The following is a 21,668-nucleotide window of genomic DNA, read 5'->3' on the forward strand; positions in this document are numbered from 1 at the left end:
TCGGGATCTCCTCCCAAGCACCCAGCCGGGGGACAAGAGGACAAAGCCTCAAGAAGCACCAGGGGAGTGCAAGGTTGGACATCAGGTGAATTTTCTGAACAGGGTGATTAGGCAATGGAATGCGCACGGCCAAGGGAGGTGATGGAGTCACCATCGCTGGAAGTGCTTAAGGAAAGACTGAGTATCATGGTGGAGTTGACAAGGGGATATTCAGTCGTAGGTTGGACACGATGCTCTCAGAGGTCGTTTCCAACCTATGTGATTCTGTGATCAAGGTATTCCTGTATCATTTACTCCAGTAAGTCGTGTTATGCCTCTTATAGGGCGTTGTATACCCCTCGTGGGTCTTGGGAGTTTTCAGTGCATGTGCTTTTGACAAGGTGCATATATTTTTATTTAACTATACCATCATGTATCTAGTAGCCTAGATTCACACTGGTGTTCACACTAGTATTTAGGTTATTGTAGTCAAAACACTTGATAGTGATTGTTCAGGGAGAGGGTCCTCAAGCGGCAGCCCTCCAGAGCTTCTCAAAGTATTTTTCTTGGTTGGAAAAAAAAAAATGTTCATGTGATACTGAGTGGCATTGCTTGCTTAGTGGTCTAATGTGGTGGTTAGTTTTTCATAATGACATTTGATTTAATTGTTTTGATTCTTGCAGTTGATTCTTCAAGAGGCTTATCTCAAAGTATAGCTTAAAATAGCTTTGCGAATAGTGGAAGAAAATGTCACATAAAAACTCTAAGGTAATCAAGAAAGTAAACATTTCTAGCTCCTTGGAATCTGAGGATATCAGCTTGGAAACCACAGTACCAACCGATGATGTTTCTTCCTCTGAAGAGAGAGAAGGTACTGTAAAAATCACTAAGCAGCTGATTGAACGGAAAGAGTTGCTCCATAACCTTCAACTGCTTAAAATAGAATTATCACAAAAAAACTTGATGATTGACAACTTGAAAGTTGAATATTTGACCAAGGTAAGTAGTCTTTCTCCTTCCATTATATAATCTTTTTGTGAATTTGATGCTTTTAGAGTATGATAGAAACTTTTGATAAGAATTGATTTGAATTATATGAATGAAATCTATTTAGTTGATTTGGGGATTTTCTTAGTGTGTTTTGTGTTCTTTCATGAGAAGAAGGGGAAACAAAGATATAGAAAGCTTCACTGACTTCAAGTCATTTTACCTAGAAATAAGTAAGGGAAGATGTAATTAGTTTTACCTTTCCTAAACACATTTTTTTTCAGAAATGGCAAATAATTTTGTTACTTAGGTTAGTAGCATAACAGGGCTTTGAACCCGAACTTGTGGAGTACTAGGACAGGTGATCTGAATACTCTTCAATGCTTTGTTAATGAAGGTAGGGATAGAGTATACCAACATGCTAAGAGTAGATTTTGTTGTGTACAGCTTGCACGAGGATAGGTAAAATTAAGAAAGGTGTTAAAATATTGCCACATTTGTGGCAGTTAATTTTTGTAAGTCTGTATCATATTCTGAAGCCCTGGTGAATTTAGAGGTCTTCTTAGACAACCATTATTGCACTGCCCACAGCATTTGGATCTTCATATTTTTATTTCAGCTTCTTCTTTTTGTAAAGTGTTTTTTTTAAATTAATATGGTAACTTATTTGTTTTATACTCACATTCTTTATATTTAGATTGAGGAGCTGGAGGAGAAGCTTAATGATGCAATCCATCAAAAGCAGCTGTTGTCTTTACGACTGGATAGTCAGTTGGCATTACAGCAAGAAGATGCCAGGTATGGTGGAAGTAAATTTAAGAACTTCATCTTTAACAAATTTGTGAATTAACTTGAGTTCGTGTAAATAAGTTAGAAACAGATCATTATTAGTTGCAGAAATAGGATTTCTTTTGCAGATTATATTAGTGTTTTAATTCTAAAATTTGAACTTACATATTTAATTTGCATATGAGTAAATGAGAATTCAGTTCTCACTAGTTGAAGTTTGTGGGCTTGGTTTTATGTTACCTAAATTCAAAATTTAGTAGGAAGAGGTAGTAAAAGTGTTCTTAAAACCAATAAAGAGCAAAAGGTCTAGGCAGAGGTGACAGACTTTCCATCAGTTTAAACAGAATTTTTAATAAATGCAGCATAGAAGACTTGGGAAAGGTAAGTGCGTAATGTTTAGCTTTTCCCATTAGTACTTCCTATTTTCAGAAATGCTTTTGGCTGAAGATGTAGCAACTCACTTTCCATGTTGTTTTTATGAAATACTTGGAGTCAACCTGAAAAATAGGTTGGCTAGCAGGCTTCTCCAAACCAATTTGTCAGTTAAGTATGAAGTGTGAGTTTCCACACCTGTGAAGCAAGAGCATTATTACACAGTCTCATGGTAAAGCAAAGCTTACAGGATGTTACTACTTCCAAGTCCTATTCTGTAGTAAGGCTAGAACAGATTTAGGGATGTGGAACCAGACCTGTGATTAGTTCCAGCAAAGTCTTTCACCTGGGAGCAGCTTATGGTCAGAAAAACATTTGTCACTCTGTATGTTTAGATGCACCAAAGTGGAATATTTTTATGCTGGCCATACTTGAGTTATCTAAGGAGTGCTCAGTAAAAAGATACTGATGTGCAAACTGTTATTAATAGGCGTAAAAAAGTTAAACTACTCTTCCCAATCTTTTCATTAGTTTTCTTGTCAGTCTTTTACTTAACTTTTCATCCTCATGTAATAGAATTGTACACAGCATGGAGTGTGTCCTTCTGTGATTGCTTTGATGACCTTAATGATCCTGTTACCTGTACCCTGCCAGTGAGGTAGATGTTGCCTTGTAGTATTAGTTAGTATTTTTTTATTCCTTTTTAAGTAATGCAGAAAAGACCACATTTTAAAGATTCATTTGTGTATGTTTTCAAGAGTTATAGCTAAAAATAAATAAAAGTAGTTTAGTTGTCTTTGATTTAAAGAAAATAAACACTTCTAAGCATCATGAACTGATGTGCAGTTTCTCTTGCTGTATAAAACCTTATCACTGATGATAATAGTAGTATGATGTTTTCAGGTTGGAAGTAAGCCTGCTTATTCTGTTGTTTTTTTAATAAAGGACTCCAACTTTGTATATTACAGCGGTTAGAAAATTAAGGGTTGGTGTGACTGTGCCTGTGCTGAAACTTGGTAAGACCCAAGTTCAAGTGATTTACCAGCTCCTTGGGGTTTGTGTGGAAATAGATTCTACTTTTTCATGTTTTTAACCTTTTACTTGGTAAATTAAGTTTAGTTTGTAAATTCAAGTCAGGATACATGGAGATTGTCTATGCTCAGATTCAGCTTTGTCTTGTCAATGACTATAAAGTTCCTGGCTTTTTATATATACTGTATCTAATATGACTGTTTAGCCATGGTGGTATACATTCTGGCACTAATTACCTAATCTTTGTAAAATTTTCCCTCTGCAAAATGAGCAGAATTGACTTCTTTGCCATGGTATTGTGAAGCTTTGTCACTTGTGTTACTCACTACCTGATATCTTCTGTTTTCAAATCCATCTTGAAGGAAACATCAGGCTCTAATGAAGCAAGAAATGGAAACTATTTTATTGAGACAGAAGCAACTGGAGGAAACAAATTACCAGTTGAGAGAGAGGGCAGGAGATATCCGTCGTAGCTTGCGAGACTTGGAATTAACAGATGAATGCTATGAGAAGCTAAAGTCTCTTCCTGAAGATCAGCTTTCTATCCCTGAATATGTTTCAGTAAGTATTGGGTTTTGTGTTGCTTTAAAATATATCCAGTATCTTGGATCTGGCTTGGACAGAGTTGACGTTCTTCTTAGTAGTCCGAGTCTTTCTATGCTTCGCACTGGTGGTTGAAACAGTGTTTTGGCCATTGCTGGACGTTGCTTGTACAACATCAAGGCTTTCCTTTTTCCCCATTCTGCCTCCTCCTGCCCCAGCAAGCTATGAATGGTCAGGAGATTGATGGGGGACACAGCTGGACAGCTGACCCAAATTGGCCAAGGTAATATTCCATACCATAAAATGCCATACTCAGCAGCATAAATAGGAGGTAGAGGAAGAAGGAGGAGGTGGGGGGTGATGGCTTTCCAAGGTGGTTATTACTCAGGGGCTGGCTGGGTATCAGTTTTGGTCGGTTTCCCCAGTTTCTGGGAGGTGATGAGTTCTTTTCTTTTTTCTTTCTTTTTGGCTTTTTAAGCTCATCTCTCTTTCCTTCAATAATTGTTTAGAAAACTTGACACCTGAGTTTTCTTGCTTTTGTTTCCTTCTTCTCACTTTCTCCTCTCTCCTGCTCCCAGCAAGTGGGTGAGCAGCCATATAGGCTGCTGGGCAGGCTCAGCCCATCCCAAGCTGTAAATTGTGGTGGGTTGTGGTTTTTTTAATCTCAGACTAGAAATAAAGGACCTTCAGAGGCAGATGTGTTTCTGGATCTGTCTGTTATGACTGGGTTCCAGTAAAGAGAGGAACCTTTTAATCCCTGATTCTAATGTCTTGAAAGAGAGTAGAACTGCTGACGTATTTTAAGGAGGTTAAGCAGATGGGATGTTACAGTTAAAATGTGAGCACATATTGATGATATGAAATACAGCAGGCTGAAAAAAGTAATTTGAAACTTGGTTTGCCAGAACCACAAGCTGGGATTGCACTTGCAAACATCCCTTACTTTTCTCTTGTGCTTTCCATATGTCCCTTTCCTGTTTGACTAAATGCAGGAGACAAAGTGTACCTTAAAGTGTACTTTAAGATTCATTTAAGATGTTTGCTAATTATGGCTTGTAGGTATGTGGAGAGGCCACTATGTACTCTTGTTTGCAATAAAAAGCCCATGGGACGTGTCCAGAACATCCCAGCTGACTTATGAGAATGAAGAAGATTTACACATATAAACCTTAATTCATCAAAATATTAGCATTGTACTTATCTGTAGAACTTGTTATTGAGAAAGCTGTAAATAATACAATGTTAAAAACCTTAGTACATTTGTTGAGGTGTAAGTGCTACATGAAAGAATTCTCTAGATCAAAGTCATGCTTTACTGTGCTCTAGATATGTACAGAGAATTAAACATTTTCACCCTTATCTAAAGGATGTTCTTGTGAGCCTCTTTTAAAAAGCTGGGCTTTTGAAAGTGCTAGGAAAAGCATAAGGCTCTGTGGGATAAATAAGAACATATAGCTTGGGTACTGTTAGGTTATCACTACCTAGCTGTCTGCTGTACCCACTGCCCTCTGTAAAAGTATTTGACGGGGTTTTGTTGATTTCCGTATCACCATGGTTGAAAAAACCAGACTTTTAACAGAAACTGAAGTCCATGTCAGTGGATCTATTGAAATTGGTGTGCAGGAAGTTCAGGACTTCAGGAGTTGATTGACAGTCAGTACAAAAGACTCCATAGCTAGGCAGGGTAGATACCAGGAGTTAGTAACCTTGTCAGCTGCTTTAAGTGAAGCTGTCACAGCACAATTTAGATTTAATTTGTGAGTAGAAAATGGCTGTCAGAAAGATGTGAAGTAGGAGAGATAAATAGCAGTCACCTTCTACCTTTAACCTTCTGTTCTTTTACTCTTGTGTTCAACCAGTTAATGTTATTTTTATCTGTGACAAAAACTCCTCTACTTAAATGTTAGGTGAAGCTCCTCTCTTCTTCACACATTACTTTTTCTTTTGAAGAAGTCATTTTTAAACCTTTTCTTTTTCTGGATAAGGCATTCTAAAGATGTACTGTAGTAAAGTGCTATTTTCTACTTTTCAACTTCTTTTAGCAGAGGATTAGTGTGAACCTAAAAGTATCAGTAAAGCTTGGTGGTTGTTTATCATTCAAGTTATGCAGCTGCTACCGATGCTGGGAGGCTACAGAACTGTTTTGCACATCCTGTCTGTGCATCCATTTGACTCCCAGAGGCTGGGGAAAGGAGTTGGAAGGAGCTGGAAGGGAATGCTGTTTCCTGCTTTGCTTGCCTCAGGAGAAGTTGGACATTTTTAGGCAGTTAAAATTTCTGACTCCAGATCTGTGTGCAGACTAATAATGTAGCCCACTGATGTTAGAGTAAAATTTTCCTTGTTGAAATAAGGGTCCCTTATTCAACCCTTGTTGAATAAGGGTTAGACAACTTGAGCAGGAAATTTTCAGACTTTTTTTCTATTTATTAGTGATAAAATACTGCCTTGCAATTCTCCAGGTAAACATGTATATAATGCTTAGACTTTATTTGACACCAGGTCTACTGGACAAACAGCAGGAAGAACTTAAATGCAGATTTTGTATATACTGTAAATTTGAAACACTGGAATTAAAGCAAATATGAGATGTTTTTCACTGTTCTTCCACAAAGGGGTGCAATAGTGACATGTTAGAACAAAGCCTAGGTAATGTTTAATGCTAATGATGACAACTGAAAAATTGTATTTTGCACATCTTTCTCTTAAAATCATAGTTTTTTGTTTTGACCTTATGTGTAAAAATTCAGATTTTTGTTCTGCCATTCCTGAGACGTTTTTAGAAACAGTATATGTGAAATTTGAAAGTACTTCACGCTGTTAAATAGTTCAGCTGCCAAGTACCAGTTCAGTTTGTTCAGTAAAGTGAACCTCTTGTGTCCTCCACTGTAAAATATTTTCAGCAAATTTTTAAAAAATTATTTCTGCAAGTTCTGTTTGAACTTATTTTAATTGCCATGTCTTTCAGGTATATCATTTTGCTAACTGCAGCTCAGTTGCTGTTTGTTTAAGAAGGCAGTTAACTGATGCAACTGCTTTCACAGAACTTCAATTAACAGAAGCCAACTTTTTCAACCTCCCATTTTTACCCACCCATTTTTACTTTATTCTAGTTGTCCATAAAAAGTGGTGGGCACAGGCTAAGAGTTTTTTTAATATTGCCTTGAAAGTGGTAACTGTTTACAGCACACCAGTATAAATTTGTGATTTTTAAGATATGCAGTTGTTTCTAAAATCCCTTTTAGAGTAAGTTTAGTTTCTGCTGTATTGAATTGGCAAGAGGCAGTGTGTGCTTTGACTGCTGGGTTACATGAATGTTTCTTGGCTATCAAACCAGCTAAATAGCAACAACAGTTGAACTGCTATAACCTCAGCCTCATCTGCTGCATTCATTTGCATTTGCTTATTACCATGTAATGATCTTTCCTTGGGAAGGCTGTGTAAATACATTTATCCTTGATACCTGTATCCCATGTAATCTTGGTTTCTACTGGGAAATCTGTTTTAAGGTTGTTGTATTTTGGGAAATAATTGTGGTGTGATAGCATAAGTTTCCTAGGGATACTGCAGTAAAAATAAAAGAACTTACTGGAAAAGCAGGTGTGGTTTAAAAAAAAAACAAAACCACAGTGCTTTAAATGGTTATCAATTAGGGATAATCAAGGTTACTTTTTTCTTAAGAAATGACCAATTGAATCATCAGATGTTACAGTTAAATATACTAATTTTTCAGTCATGTTGCACGCTTGCCTTATTGTATAAAGCATACTACACCTGTGTTTACATTGCAATTTTCTATGGCTTCTGTGTTTTTAGAATTGTATGCTGTCAATTATATGAAATATACCTGGAACTTTTCTCTGTCTTCTGCTGTTTACAGGTAGCGAAATGGAGATCTGTCTTCCTTCTGCATGGAAGTGCAGTACAGCTTGCTCTTGAATGCTTACTTAATCTGTCCTTTCTTGTCTGTATTTCTTCTTTAATCATATATCAAAGAAGGCATTAGGGATGGAGGGCATGCAATAGCTTTTGCATGAAAACGGTGCCTACTTTTTTATTCTTTTCACACACACCCCCAAATGCAACATTTTAAGGAATCAAGTTAATCTGGGAATAATAACCTCTGTGTACGTGTATGTGGGTGTATATCAAAAAAGCTCTTTCTTCTTTGTTTTGTCTCTTTTTGGTTTTTAATACTGGCTTTGTGGTTTTACTACTGTATTTTCTAGTCTTTCTTCTTGATCAGAAGAAAAGTTCTGAAAAAGTTTTGTGGATGTGAGACTTGCCTGAGACAGTGCCTATGACTAGCATGGGGGAAGAGAGAGGAGTACGCATTACAGACTTTAAAATTTTTTTAATCCTGTTAGAAGGTTGGATTTTTTGCTCTCAATTTAGCAGCGTCAAGTCTTTCGGAGCCTTAGTTTCCTGATGCAGTTGAATCCCTGTACCAGCATGTTACTGCTGGAGATGTGTGTGGAGGGGGTGTCATGGTTCTTCCTGGTTATGTGCTGTTCCTGCTCCCTCTACTTGCTCTTGCATTTTTCTTGGTGCATACTCAGCACACTGAGCTGGCAGAAAACAAAACAAACCAGATTTCTCATTTTCTACACACCCCATAAAAATTTATATTGTCCTGGGGGAAGTTAGCAAGTTAAGTTGGTTATTACTAAATAGGTTTGGGTTTGTTTGGGGTTTTGCTTGGTTTTGTTGTTTTTTTTTCTCTTTTTGCATTGTTAATCAGATAGGTTATAGGTTTGGCGCAAGGAAGTGCATGGGGCCATGTGTCCATTAGCAACTGTATTTTTTTGATTGATCAGCCTGAGTGTAAGCTGCCTTGGTTGTACAGCAATATAATCTTTACCTTTTTGGCATGCCCTAGAAATATTTAGTAATAAAATTTAGTAATAAAATTTAGTAAATTATTGTCACAAAATGTTGAGCTGATGTGTTTTTAGGTTTGTAGTTTTACAGTTTCAATTTTGCTAGTTTCTACTTTGAATATCTGTCTTGTTCTTCTAGGTCCGATTCTATGAAGTAGTCAATTCCTTAAGAAGAGAGCTAAGTGATCTGCAGACGAAAAGGGAGAGTCTGACAGAAGAACTAAGTGGGTACAAATCCCAACTAAAGTGTCTGACAGAGGTCTGTACTCCTTAGCTATCTCAGTTCAGAAACTGTGAATATTGTGAAAATCTCATTCTCCAAATCATTCTTCATGTGTAAGGTAGAAAAGCTTTTTTGCTGTATAAAAATTACTGCAAGGAGAAGAGGGCAGGGAGGGAAAGAGGAAATAAGCTATATGTGTCCTTGTATAACAGCTAACTTGATCCTATGGCTACCCTGCAAGATTTGCTCATGAGTATTCAGGGTAGTCTCTTACCAGCTGTGTTGTCCTTTCTGAGGGCAAGATTTCAAGGTGGGGATGCTGGAAAGGGGGTCTGCCCAGCAGCAGCTGAAGACACCTTGATTGTTCAGTGTAGAGTCTGTGAGATGGGGATGTCTTGGTAGTAGTTTGTATTTTTTAAAGTTCTTTGGAGTTGCATCTTCTCTGTTATGCTTCTCAATTCTTTGTATTTAAACTTTCGTATTTGTTTCTGTACTAAAGAAAAGGATAATTTGATTTCATGTAAGATATAAACACCAGCAGCAGAGAAACAAGTTATATAAATATTTTCAATTTTTATTTTTAAAGAGCTAAGGAATTGAAACAGTATAAGGAGTGTGGTTTTTCTAATGTATTTATCAATATTTATATTATTCTTGGTATGTATATAGCTAGGGTGATTTGTATTTTAACTTAGTTCTGGATGGGTCTGGAGTTGGGACAAAAGTTTCAGGTACTCAAGGTATATTTATCCAGGTCATGGCTAGTGGAGACTTAAATGACACTGTCATTTTACTGCTTCTGAGAATATGTTTTAGTTATTGCCTTTTTTTTCCCCTGTGAAATTTGCTTACGGAATAATCACATGTAAGGGGAAATTCTTTATATAAGTTTATCTTGTGAAATTCATGTACTTTCATTTCTCATTCTCATTGAATTAGAGAAAGTAGTCAATAAAATTTATGCATTTATGTGCTTCAGCATTATTCTGTGTCACCATCTCTGGTCATAAGTGAGATTAAACTAATCCTGTTAATTTTTGTCTTGCATAAGCGTTTTCCTTCGCTGTATATTTAATGTGCTTTGATTTAATAAAATTGTACAGGAGGATTTCAGCCTTTGAGATTTGACTGACATCTATTACTTCTGCTGAAGCAAATTAACAAGACAGTCGATAACAATAATTAAAGTTGTGCCAGAAACATTTTTCTTGGGACATTGGGACATTCTTTGATGTAGACTTCTGATTTTGTTCTTTTTGCACCACATGGTGGCAGTATTCACCTTGATGAATGAACCTTCCCAATGATTCATTTCTCAACGTTCTAAGTGCGCTGTGCTTTGCTTTTCTTTTATGGAGAGTCTTGAGAGTCTCTGTTCTGATTCTGGCAAGTTCCAAGTTTTACATTGTGACTTGCTGAGTGTCACTGCAACAAGGTACCTCAGAAAATAAGGTAAAAGGAGCATCATCAGGATGTAAGGGTACTTTAGAATCTCTAACGTGGTTGCTGCACCGGAGATGACATACCTATACATCTCTTGCAGTTTAGGAAAAAGTGATTTCAGGTGTACTGCTGGGGTAACCTTTTTGAGCTCTTCACTAAGGTCAAGCTTTTTTGCAAGGAAATTTATCAAACTTTATTATCAAATTTATTTAACTTTATTAAATAAAGTTTTGTTCAGGGTCTTACCTAAGCTCTTACACTCTTTCACTGGACTTTTTTTTTGTATTCCAATAGTTCTTGTTTTTCCAGGTACTTGAAATATAGTTGCTGAAGTTTTTTGCCTGTTATTTAATAATTTATACTCTGCAAATCCTTCTGGGTTTCCATACAGTATTCCAGAAATTCTAAGTTTTCTATAACCATTGGAATATTTCTGTTCTTTGTGTAATTTATTGACAAAGTCTGTTCTGAGTTTAAAACTTCTTTAGGAAACTAGTAGTACAGAAGTTTGAAATACAGTCATCACTGAAGATAAGACTACTGATTTTTTGGTTTTTTCTTTTGTGAGAATAACCTACTTCCTCCAGTAAGAATTCCTTATTTTTTCTACTCTTTCAAGATAATTAAGGCTTGTCTTAATGAGTTTCAACACAGGTTTCTTCCTTCTTTTTGGGACATAGGAACAAAAAAATATGCTTAGGCCAAAACTTGGGGGAGGATGATTGTGTTGGCTTTTCTGGTTGTTTGTGGCTGACAGACTAGGTTTGAGCAGGTTTTATACATGTACATATTCACCCTGAAATAAAGTAATAAGAAATAGAGACAGTTTGTTCTAGACTCATAGGAAAGATTATCTAGCCAACCAAGAATTGAAAAAGTTGGAAGGAAAATTTGAACTTAAAAGGTTAAGTCAACTTAGGAAAATGTAAGTGTGGAATGAATTCATCATAGAAGACAACCATGCTGACTCTATGACTTTGTAAACTTTGCTTGGTGTGCTGCTGCTCTTAGCTCTTAAAGGCTGTTGAATCTGTAACACAGACCCAGTAGAGTAGGGAGCTGTTTCTGACAGCTGGTAGCAGAAAATGGCTTGTGAAGACTGATTCCTAGCACTGGAATGTGGTCTGATAAAGGATGTTTGTTATTCTGCTTTCTGTTTGTAGAGTGATCAATGTAAGTGGTTGTGCTGTGCAACTAAATTAGTGGCTTTCTGCACACAATTGTTGCATCTGTGATTTAGGTCAGTGCAGTTCCTCTGGTTGCTGCAGGTACAGCAGCCACAGCCTGGGGGGAGGCGGTGGAGCTGGTGAAAGCCATGTTCTTGTACTGCTGACTGACTTGTTACTAAATGTAGGGCACAGGCTTGTTTTAGTTCTCCTTTCACAGTCCTGCTCAGTACTTCAAGTATAAATAATGTTGGCACCACCAGCTTTGGAGGTAAAGATAGAGGAGGAAGTCCAACTATAGTGGTGTATTAGCTGGAGCTTCCCAGAAATAAAACCAGCTTCTGATGTGTGCATTCCCATGCTGAACATCAGTTTACTATTTTCAGAGTTGTTTGTTTCTAAAGTGGTTAGAACCTTCCCTCAAACAGATGTAATTTACTACTAGTGGATTTCTCTCAAGGCTGGGAGAGTGTCTGGGAAGGAAATCTTGCTTTCCTTTGTACCTCCAGAAGATTAAGTATTGCTTTCTTCTTCTGGCTGGGAGTTTCTTGGCAATGTTTTCCTGGAATTTGGTATTGATACAGTTTTATCAGGGCTCCTTTTTCTTCAGTTATTTTTTATATAAAGTTGCCTTTGGGATTTGCAATAAAATTTATAGCATGAGAGTATCTGAAAGCTGTGGTTATCCTAAAGACAAAGTTGGTTATATGTAGGACAAAGATCTTTTCTAAGACTTCATCTCTGAATCAGGATTAATAGCTGTCAGGTTTTGCTAGACATAACTAACAGTTTTCTCTGTGATAATGTTTTCCAGCTGGAGGGAAAACATACCTATAGTCTTCAAAGGATAAACTAAGCTTTTGTACTCAAAGGATCACTTGGCACTAGATGTGTCTGAATATTAAAAAACGGAGGCTGTTGTTGCTACTCCAAATGGCCTGGAATCCCTAAGGTTTCTCCTAAAGTTTACATATCTGTAAAGACTGCACTCTAGAACCCTTCCCCAGCCCCCTGACACCACTTCTTTCAAGCAGTGTTTGGTCGTTTGGTCTTCACAGCTCTCTTGAAACAGATGAGGTCTTGGTCTTAGGTGAAATATGTGCCTTTTTTTTTTTTTCTTGCTATTGTTAGTATTGTTCAGGGGAACGGTTACAAAGACGATACTCTACCAGAAAGTGTGAGCTTGAGGCAGCAGTTTAATATTTCCAAGACTTAAGGAAATTTCATATCTGTGAAAGTTCCCTTTTCTATCCAATACCTTTCTACTCTTTTGATACATAGCTATGGCTTGCATTGACTGCTAGTTGTGGTTCAGAAGTATATGAGATGCTTTAATTATACTGCTCTGTAATGATCTCAAGGATCCTTTTCACGTGAGAATATTTCACTGAAAATTCTAGTAAGCTCAGATCCAGAGAAATAACCTTTTTATTCCTCCACTTTCTTTTGCTATAGAACTTATTCCAAAGCTTTTCTTTTATATGCTCCTTGCAAAGTTTCTCTACTTCAGAGTAGCTCAACATTTCTGTTTATAATTTTTAGTGGTAAATAGTGACCTGTCTACAATCAGATTACCAATTTCCCATCTACAAGCGGAGTACCAATTTCAGAGCTAGTTCCTAAAGAGATGTCTTATTTATCCAATTATGTATATCTTCTTCATGACGTTTGGGCAGTTGTGTTCCAATAAATAATGTATTGACCAGTAATTTTTGAATGCAGAGTATGTAAACAATTGAAGCAAAATGTCATCTTTACAAAGAAGCAGCACCTCATCCAAGTAACTGGAGGGAATTGTTTTCACATCACAATAGTACAGTAGCTTTACATTTGTCTAGGGCCTTTAGGATATGAACAAAGTGCTGGCTTTTGTAAATGATTCTTCAAAGATGCAGATCTTTGAGAAAAAAAAGCTTTTTAAAAGCAGGATCACTTTCTTTTACAGGCTTATCTGTAGATGGTGTAAAGAAGTTGTGCTGTTTCTGCTTGATTGGCTGATTAATCTATTCCCTGCATTTCTATTTATCTTCTTATCTCCAAAGGCTTTTTGAAACATCAGTTAATCTCTATCATGTATTATGTGTCACTGACTTAGTTCAAAAAGTATGTCACCTGGATTTTGCACTTGAAATTCAGATAGGTATTTATTTCAGTGACTGCTGTAAACTGCTGCTCATTGCAGACTGAAGAAAGCAGTGAAGATTAATATTATTAAACTGAGGTTTGCCATTAGATCTTTAGTTTCTCTATCAGTTTGGGGTTTTAAGTGGTGCGGATCAGGCAAGCTGAGACTCTTCTTGCTTGAAACATCATTTGTGGACAGTGTTTGTAAACCAAACAAAAGCACTTCTTAGCTGACTCATGCCCTGTAGAAACCACTACCACTGGGTTTCTTAGGCAGTTCTCTCAAGAATTTCTTTAGACAGTGGTTGCCTATCTGTCTCACATAGGACAAGTTTGGTTTTTCATTTGTTTTTACCATCTCATCAGTCTGATCTTCTGCTCTCTGCAGAAGCAAAAATTACTAAGACGCTGAAGAAAAGCTGTGAGGTGTTTGGAGTATTATGGCCATCACATTCAGTGCAAGCAAGTTCTGTTTGTCCTTTAGTTATTTTAAGGTTTGTGGGCTTACTTAAGCTAATATTATTTATTTATTATATTATTTCCAGAACCTCCTTTCTGTCCTTGAAAGAGCTCTGTATCTTGATTCTTCTAAAAGCCCCTTTTTTGCTGCAGCAGGACAAAGCTGTTCATCAAGATGTTCAAGCTATCTTTTGAAGATAAATGGGAAGATAAAGCTGTTCCATTGCAGAGATCTTAAATCAGTTCAGTGTATATGGACATTGTTAGAAACTAAATTAATTTTATCACATGCAAAGCAAAATGGCTTCTGCCTAAGCACAGGCAGCTTGATCGTATGACTTCAAGATGTATTGCTATGGAAGTGCAGAAGCTTGTGTGTGTGCTGCCTGGAGATGTGCATCCCACACAGGGGATTTTGTGTGTTAGCCTATTTACAGCCTAGACTGGGTATCTGCTTGCTTTGTCATATTTCTTCATGTGTTTGAAATAGTACTTAGACCCCTTAAGATTATGTAGATGAAGAGCAGTGTCTTGTGCAGTATAATTAGTGTTTCTTCAGGAATTATATTAAATCTTAAAAAAACAAACATGACAAACCCTCTATTTAAGGTAGGTCTTAGTATCTTAATATCACTTTTTCAAAGCAGAATGTAACTCTTCTTCCCTGGAATTGCCATACTGTTACATGACATTAATAACTGATTTATTAAATACCATTCAAAAGTAACTTTAGGTCACAAGTATTAGAAGGAGCTGGTTTTGCAGATATTTAAATATTCTGTTAATTGTTGCTTTAAAGCTGTCTATGACAACTTTTTTCCAGAGGTTAACCAATTTAATTTTATACTTTTGGTAGTTGTCTTCTAGCTGTCAGCTAGATAATACTGTAGAAGCTTCAGTAGCCCACTCAGTGAAGGGTGTATGAATTGCAGAATGGCATGGAATATGCACAGAAGAATTGTATTCTAAAGTTAATCTTTCAATTTGCACTTAAAAGTTAAGTGCTCTTACCAACATATCCTGTTGCAAGATGAGTCATGTTTGCACTGGATAACAGGGTACTTGCACCATTATGGTGCATATTTGAAACTTTATCTAACTTGTGCACACCTTTTAAAAATATCTGAGACTACCATTATAATAATGCCATCTTTATAAATAATGACATGTATACTGATTAAAGAAGAAAGTGTTTCATAGTGTTAGTTTGCTTGATGTATATTCATTAATTAGGGTAAACATAAACCATATATACCAGTATGTGTTAGGATGAATAGCAATCATATGTTTGCATGATGTATTTTTAATGGTAGACCATGCAGAATCCTCATAAAAACTTTTGGATGTTTTGATTTTTGTGATTTGTGACCTGAAATGATTTTAGTAAAAGTGAAGATAAGTAGGTATGTGAAATATAAAACAAAATATTATTTTTTATCGGCAGAATAGGTAAAATATGGCTACTAGATTGGGAAGCTTTTCTTTAGTGTCTTAAAAATATTTGGGTGTGTTTTTTTCAAAAAGGCATTCTGTCAGTGTTTCAGCTGATGGTGTCTGTGGAGTTTATCAGTGTCCTTCTGTCATATACTCCATATATGCTGTTGCCCTAAACTTCCCTTGTCTATTGAAAACTAGCTATGCAGTTATCCTCCTATAACTGTATAAAGCATAGCTTTCAGCAGTGTTGAAAAACTATGCACTCATACAGTGTCTTTTACTGCAAAATAAATGCAATTTGCAGTTGCTAAGTGCTTGGTTTAGTAATGACTTCTAAAGGGTGTGCTCACCTTCAGTTAATAACATTGTGATATCCATTCATAATAACCAGATAGTATAATTGTTAATCAAGCATCGATTTCTGAGCTTGCTGTCAGTCATAGTAGTAAAAAACTGAATTCAGCAGTATTCTGGAAAGTAGGATATGGAAAAAATCTAAATGCCACAAGTATTTGACAAGTATTGTCAAATTTTTAACAAGCAACTCTTTTTGTAGTCCATCAGCTTTACCTTCTGTAAGTGAATGAGCATTCTTATTTTGGTCATTCTTACGAATAAATTGCTAAGTAGTACAGTATTTAGGACAAGTAAGTAAGGTAAGTTTGTGAAAAAAGTACCTATGTAGTAGAAAACTGAAAAATGGAGTCTAGATTGGGGATTAAGGTATAAAATTCTTGTGGAGAGTTGGAGGGAATGAGTGTGATTAGGAAATCTGTTGATCTTCAAAAGGAATACCTAGTGTTTTAAAAGATGAATACTCTCTGTGTGTTCTCTTGCTTTGCTTTTGTTGTTTTGGTTTCCAGAATAAACCGTAAAAGTATGTGAGAGGAAAAAGAAGGGAAAATGGAAATTAATGCTGATGGACCATTAAGTAAACTATTTTATTTTATTTTTTTTTTCTTCCACCAAAGCTTTCCATGATATGCTTCAGCAAATATCGGTTACCAGATACAATAGCTACAATTTGGGAATAACTGGCTGAAATCTTTCAGATAATAGCAGATGTTGCTAAACTTGCTGAACAAACCATCCTCTTTCTTTTTTTTCAAATTAACTACCAAGTATCTTCACAAGTCTCTACACTTGTTTGAAACTGTTGTAAAGGTGGTGTGACTTCCGTGCTCCTAGTATAGGTTTGCAGACCAACAGCTGTTTATATGAGGGTTACTGGTCTTGGAAGTTGTTCTAATGGACAAATGCATTGGAAAAAATAGGTACATTTAATCAAGTATTTGTATTAAGATAAAAATAAGTTGAGTATCGATATAGCTGGTTACTTTGTGATGTACTAAATTTCCAAATACTGAGACAAATGAAAGCATTACCACCCGAATATTCATAAGAGGTTTTCATGAAACTTAGTTGTTGATTACTTCAAGTAAATATCAATGCAGCTGTGATCATTTCAAGATGTCTCCCTTCCTAGAGCTATGAAGACGAGAGGAGGAGTCGGTCAGAGCTTGAGGTCAGATGCCAGCGTTTAACACTGGAACTGGCTGATACCAAGCAGTTGATTCAGCAAGGTGATTACAGACAACAGAACTATGATAAAGTAAAATGGTAAGTAACTCTATCATTCAAGTGTTTAACTAACATACAAATGTTAATAAAGATCAGCCTTGATTGATCAGACTTCTTGGGTTTTGTTTTTGACTTACACATATTTTTCCTTACCTCATACTGTAATGGTTCAATTACCTCCTTTAGTATATTGCAGACCTAAAATGAACAACATTCTGAAAACCAGTGCATCAAATTATCTTCCTAAAAGTTTATATTTTCAGATTTACTGTGTTTTCAAGAGAGCCTAGCAGTCTCATTGCAGCTAAGGAAGTGGGAGCTGTTGATGGCAAGCATCTTGGAACAAGTACTCTTTTTTTATTTGTAGTGTAAAAGCAATGATCTAACAAAAGGCTCTGTGCTCTCCTCTGTGCTGCTTACTGAGTGAGTTAGGAGGGCAGGACCTTGGGAATTAATATTTACAACTTATGATATCTTTGAAGCCATAAATTTGAAAGGGCTGTTTTGAGAACTCTGGCAGATAATCTTAGGATTACCTTAGTGAATTTGTTTAACTGCAAGAAGTTCCAGTGTCTAGCTTTTTTAAAATACAGATTGTACTGTTATAGCCAATGTTTTGAATATCTGTCTTGCAAAAAGCAATTGCAAAAGAGTGAAAATAGACTTCTTGTAAATATACTCATAGATGTATCCCTCACAGTCCAGCTTCCAAATAGCTTTTTCAGTGTGCTCACAAGTACAAGAAATCTGATCTTTGGCACATTTGTGGAGAAATGTATTGAAAAATGGGGATTATGATAGAAAAGACCCTGCCAGCTCCTTAGTTGTTCATATGGAATGAACTCAGGTGTAGTTACTGACACAAATTACTTTGCCCATTAAGTCATTTGAACAGGAATCTGTCTTCTGGATTCACAGCTATATGTACAAAAACAACCCTGGAATCTTTCTGGCATCTTGTTGCAAATAGAATGGATTGGTGCTGTGATTTGCTTCCTATATGCAACTGCATCTTAATAAGTGGATTGTAATAACTTTCATGTGAATGGCCCCAGTGTTTAACAGTGTGCATTTAAAATAGTCTTGAGAAAAGCATGAATGAACGTGCCAAAACTGTATTTGAGAGAGTAGGTTGTATTCAGCTGGGTAGGCATAGATGAAGAGGAGGGGAGAGCTCTGTTGGCTTAACTGCATGAGGATATTTGGGAGCACACTGCAGGAGTAAATCACTTCCAGACTTGTTTCTGCCTTTAAAAAACACTGTGTCAAATCTAGTTTTGCTGTACTACAAGTTATCTCAGTTTTAAAGTGATGCTATGCTTAATATAATATTGGTTAACTTTTTTCTAAACTGCAGGCTCATACTGGCTCATTCATTTCACTGTTCTGACAGGGTGACAGTGGAGACATAGCAATGCTTCTTTGTGCATGGAGAAAGCACTTTTGCTCAGGACACCAGCACAGTTTTTGCAGCTGTGTCATGTATATTTTAAACATGACAACCCACTCTGGTATCAAGGCTGTATGCAGGGGAGAGTACGTACTGAGAAGAAGTCGTACTAAGAAGTATACATTGCTTTCTGCTCTGTTAAGAAGATGGGAATGAAGTTGTTTCACTTTTCCATTGGAGTTCCATGTCTGCAAAAGATTGAAGAGAATGTAATGGGAAATAGCATCAGAAGCTTGATAAAGCTAAAACAATGGATATGGATACTTACAGATCATTTCTAAGGGAAGAAATGTATAGCCCAAAGTTACACTAAAGAAGAATAATCAGAGGAGAATGAGATAATATAGGATGGGAGTTTGAGTATTGTAGAATTTTCTTTGTTTCTGAGTATTTACATAATCCTCAGTTGTTTCATGTAAAATGATACTGTTGCAAGTGTTAATAACTATAAAACATTAAGAGTCTCACCAGTTGTTCTGTGAGTGACTGATTGGAAGAAGTCAGTGTTGTGAACTGGCAGAAGGCTGAGACATTAAAAAGGCACAGGAATTTTGTTCATGACACTTTATGCATCTAATAGTTTAACCTTGCTTTCACAGTGAACGTGATGTATTTGAGCATGAGTTGTCAGAACTCAGAAGAAACTATGAAATACTGGAGGTGTCATACAAAACACAAACTAAAGAAAGAAATGACTTAGCAAAAGAGGTAAACATAAATTTCTTACCTTAGTAATTGTGTATTTCTTCATCTCAAGAATTTGATTCTTTGTCTAATCAAGTTTGTTAGGATCATGGAATAATTTAATTCTAATGGTCTCAAGAGACCAACTGTTCCAACCCGCCCATGCAGTACAGAGCAAGATTAGGTCAAGTTATTAGGCCTTTGTCAAGTTTTTAATGTCTCCAACGATGGAGATTCCACAGCCTTTTGGACAATCTGTTCCTGTGTTTGTGTACTCTCTTGTGAAAATGCATTTGTAAAAACTAATCAGTTGTTACAGCTTTTTTCTGTTGCATCTTGTCCTGTCACTATGTATGGCCAAGACTCTGGCTATTTTTATGTGTTCCGCTTGGATAGCTGAAGATAACAATAATATTTTTCCCAACTAGACTTCTCTCCTGAAGGCTGAAAAAAGTTCCAAGTATTTCTCTTAACTTCTTGTATATCATATACTGTAGTTCATGACCATCTTGGTAGAGCTCTTCTGGTGCTGTTTCAGTATGTTCATGCATGTCTTTAGGACATGCATGTCATGGGATATTGCACTCAAAATATAGTCTCACAAGTGTGGAACACAGGGTAATAATTTTCTTTAATCCCCTGTCTTGCATTGTTGCTAATATAGCCCTGTAACCACTTGGTCTTCTTTGCTGTCAGAGCACATTTCTGTCCCATGTTCAGTTAGTTCAACAGATGTTTGCCTATCTGATCCGTATTTTGCCAGCTTTTCCATAGAGCTATTCCAGGAGGTGGCTGAAAGCCATGCAACAGTAAATGAAATGGACAGTGGTCCCCCCGTCCACAGAGCTTACATTTTTGTCAGTTTTGGCCTTGGTTAATTCCTGCTCCTTTTTCTATCACCTTCTCATTCACATTCATGGATATAGCTTCCAGGGCAATTTACTTCATAATCTGTGCAGGGACTGAGATTACATTTACCAACCCAACTGACTGCTCCTCCTTGAAGGAGGATTCTGGTAATCAGAAGCCTTGATCACTTGCTGTGATCCTTCAAATGGCTGGTCAGCCTCACAGTAACGTAGGCTATCTCCCTCAACACTGGTCAAGTGCTTCCCATTTTTTCCTAGGCGTTATATGCATGCCATTTTCCTAGGTATGTGGCTTAGAAGGCTGAAGCAAAGACAGACTGAACTCTGCCAATAAGCTCAGGAACCTGGGAGGCCCCAGGGGAAAATTTACCATTGGAAGATGAATGCTGTGAGTATATGCTTGATATGGTTTAACTCCAGCTGGCAACTAAGCCCACACAGCTGTTTGCCCATCCCAGTGGGATGGGGGAGATAATCAGAAGAGTAAAAGTCAATAAAACTCATGGGTTGAGATAAGACCATTTAATAGGCAAAGCAAAAGCTACGCACACAAGCAAAAGCAACTCAAGGAATTCATTCCCCACGTCCAGTGGGCAGGCAAGGCTTCAGCCAGGGAAGCAGAGCCCTGCAAGACTAGTGTGGAAGATCTTTGTGTATTAACACTTTAGGAGCTGAATAAATGAGACAGACTACTCCTGAGAGTATGCAGGGAAGGTGTGTTCCTTAGTGTCTCTGTGTAAATAACTGTTACAGATAAAATAGAGGTGGAAACTGCCACTTCAAAGATAGCATTGCTCTGCCTAATTTTACAGGTAGCTGTAGAGATTATCAGAAACATTAGGGAAAAAAACTGAGTTTCTATTAGAAAGTACCCTTTTGGTGTCAGTCTGAAGGCTTTGTTAGTCTATCTATTCCCCAGTCTAGCATTGTAAGAGGACACCAAAAGTCAGGTTTGTTCTCAGCATGCAACAATGGCCAAAAAGGTACTGTCCTGTACATCAAGTTTGTATGTACATATGAAGTACTGCAGAATAGCAGCAACAATGGCTTTTTGCATTGACTTTATACTAAATTAATCAGAGTGAATAAAAATAGCACAACTTTAAACCAAAATACCACTTCAAACTGTGAATTACTTAAATCTCCTGGAAGGTTTCTGCTGATTTTTGTGTGTACTGGTACAGTATCAAGTCCTGTATTGGAAGAACATCCAATTGGAAGTTTTTACGCAGTACTTGTTCCAGAGGAGGAGTAACTGCTTGCTTTTCTTTGTGTAGTAGTCTGTGACGTCTGTTCACTTTGGATATACAGATAACATATTACTTGGAGAGAGACCATTACCTTTTTTTCTTAAATCAAGTATAGAACAGGCATTTATACCTCACCCTGAGTGTGGTACTCAGCAAGTGGGCTGATGGAGAGGTGCGTGCCTCTGAGAGCGCTGTTTGTATATAAATTGTCATCTGCTCCATGTCTTTTACTCCAATATCTTCCCTAGGTAACTTTTAGTCCTTCTGTGACTTGGAAAAGGTGAATTCTGTCTAAACCATGTACATGATGTCCTCATAGCTGTAGGAGACCTATTTCTGATAAGTTACTAATTTACCATTCTTTGAACTTGGTGCGTGAAATCCTCAGGTGCTTAAATGGCAA

The 21,668-nt window shown here is 36.9% G+C and overlaps 1 protein-coding gene across 2 annotated transcripts in view; it reads left to right on the forward strand.

Moving 5' to 3' along the window:
• PIBF1 (progesterone immunomodulatory binding factor 1) overlaps nucleotides 1–21,668 on the forward strand; it is a 106,695-nt gene that overhangs the window by 955 nt on the left and 84,072 nt on the right. For both annotated transcript variants that reach the window (XM_041419912.1, XM_041419911.1), the window contains exons 2-7: nucleotides 663–978; nucleotides 1,664–1,764; nucleotides 3,522–3,720; nucleotides 8,719–8,838; nucleotides 16,918–17,051; nucleotides 19,062–19,170. In XM_041419912.1, the coding sequence (XP_041275846.1) occupies nucleotides 727–978; nucleotides 1,664–1,764; nucleotides 3,522–3,720; nucleotides 8,719–8,838; nucleotides 16,918–17,051; nucleotides 19,062–19,170 (915 nt within the window). In that variant the 5' untranslated portion in view covers nucleotides 663–726. The remainder of the gene's footprint in view (nucleotides 1–662; nucleotides 979–1,663; nucleotides 1,765–3,521; nucleotides 3,721–8,718; nucleotides 8,839–16,917; nucleotides 17,052–19,061; nucleotides 19,171–21,668) is intronic.

The sequence above is a fragment of the Onychostruthus taczanowskii genome, unplaced genomic scaffold (assembly GCF_017590055.1).
Source record: "Onychostruthus taczanowskii isolate IOZ18803 unplaced genomic scaffold, ASM1759005v1 scaffold62, whole genome shotgun sequence".
Classification (NCBI taxonomy): domain Eukaryota; kingdom Metazoa; phylum Chordata; class Aves; order Passeriformes; family Passeridae; genus Onychostruthus; species Onychostruthus taczanowskii.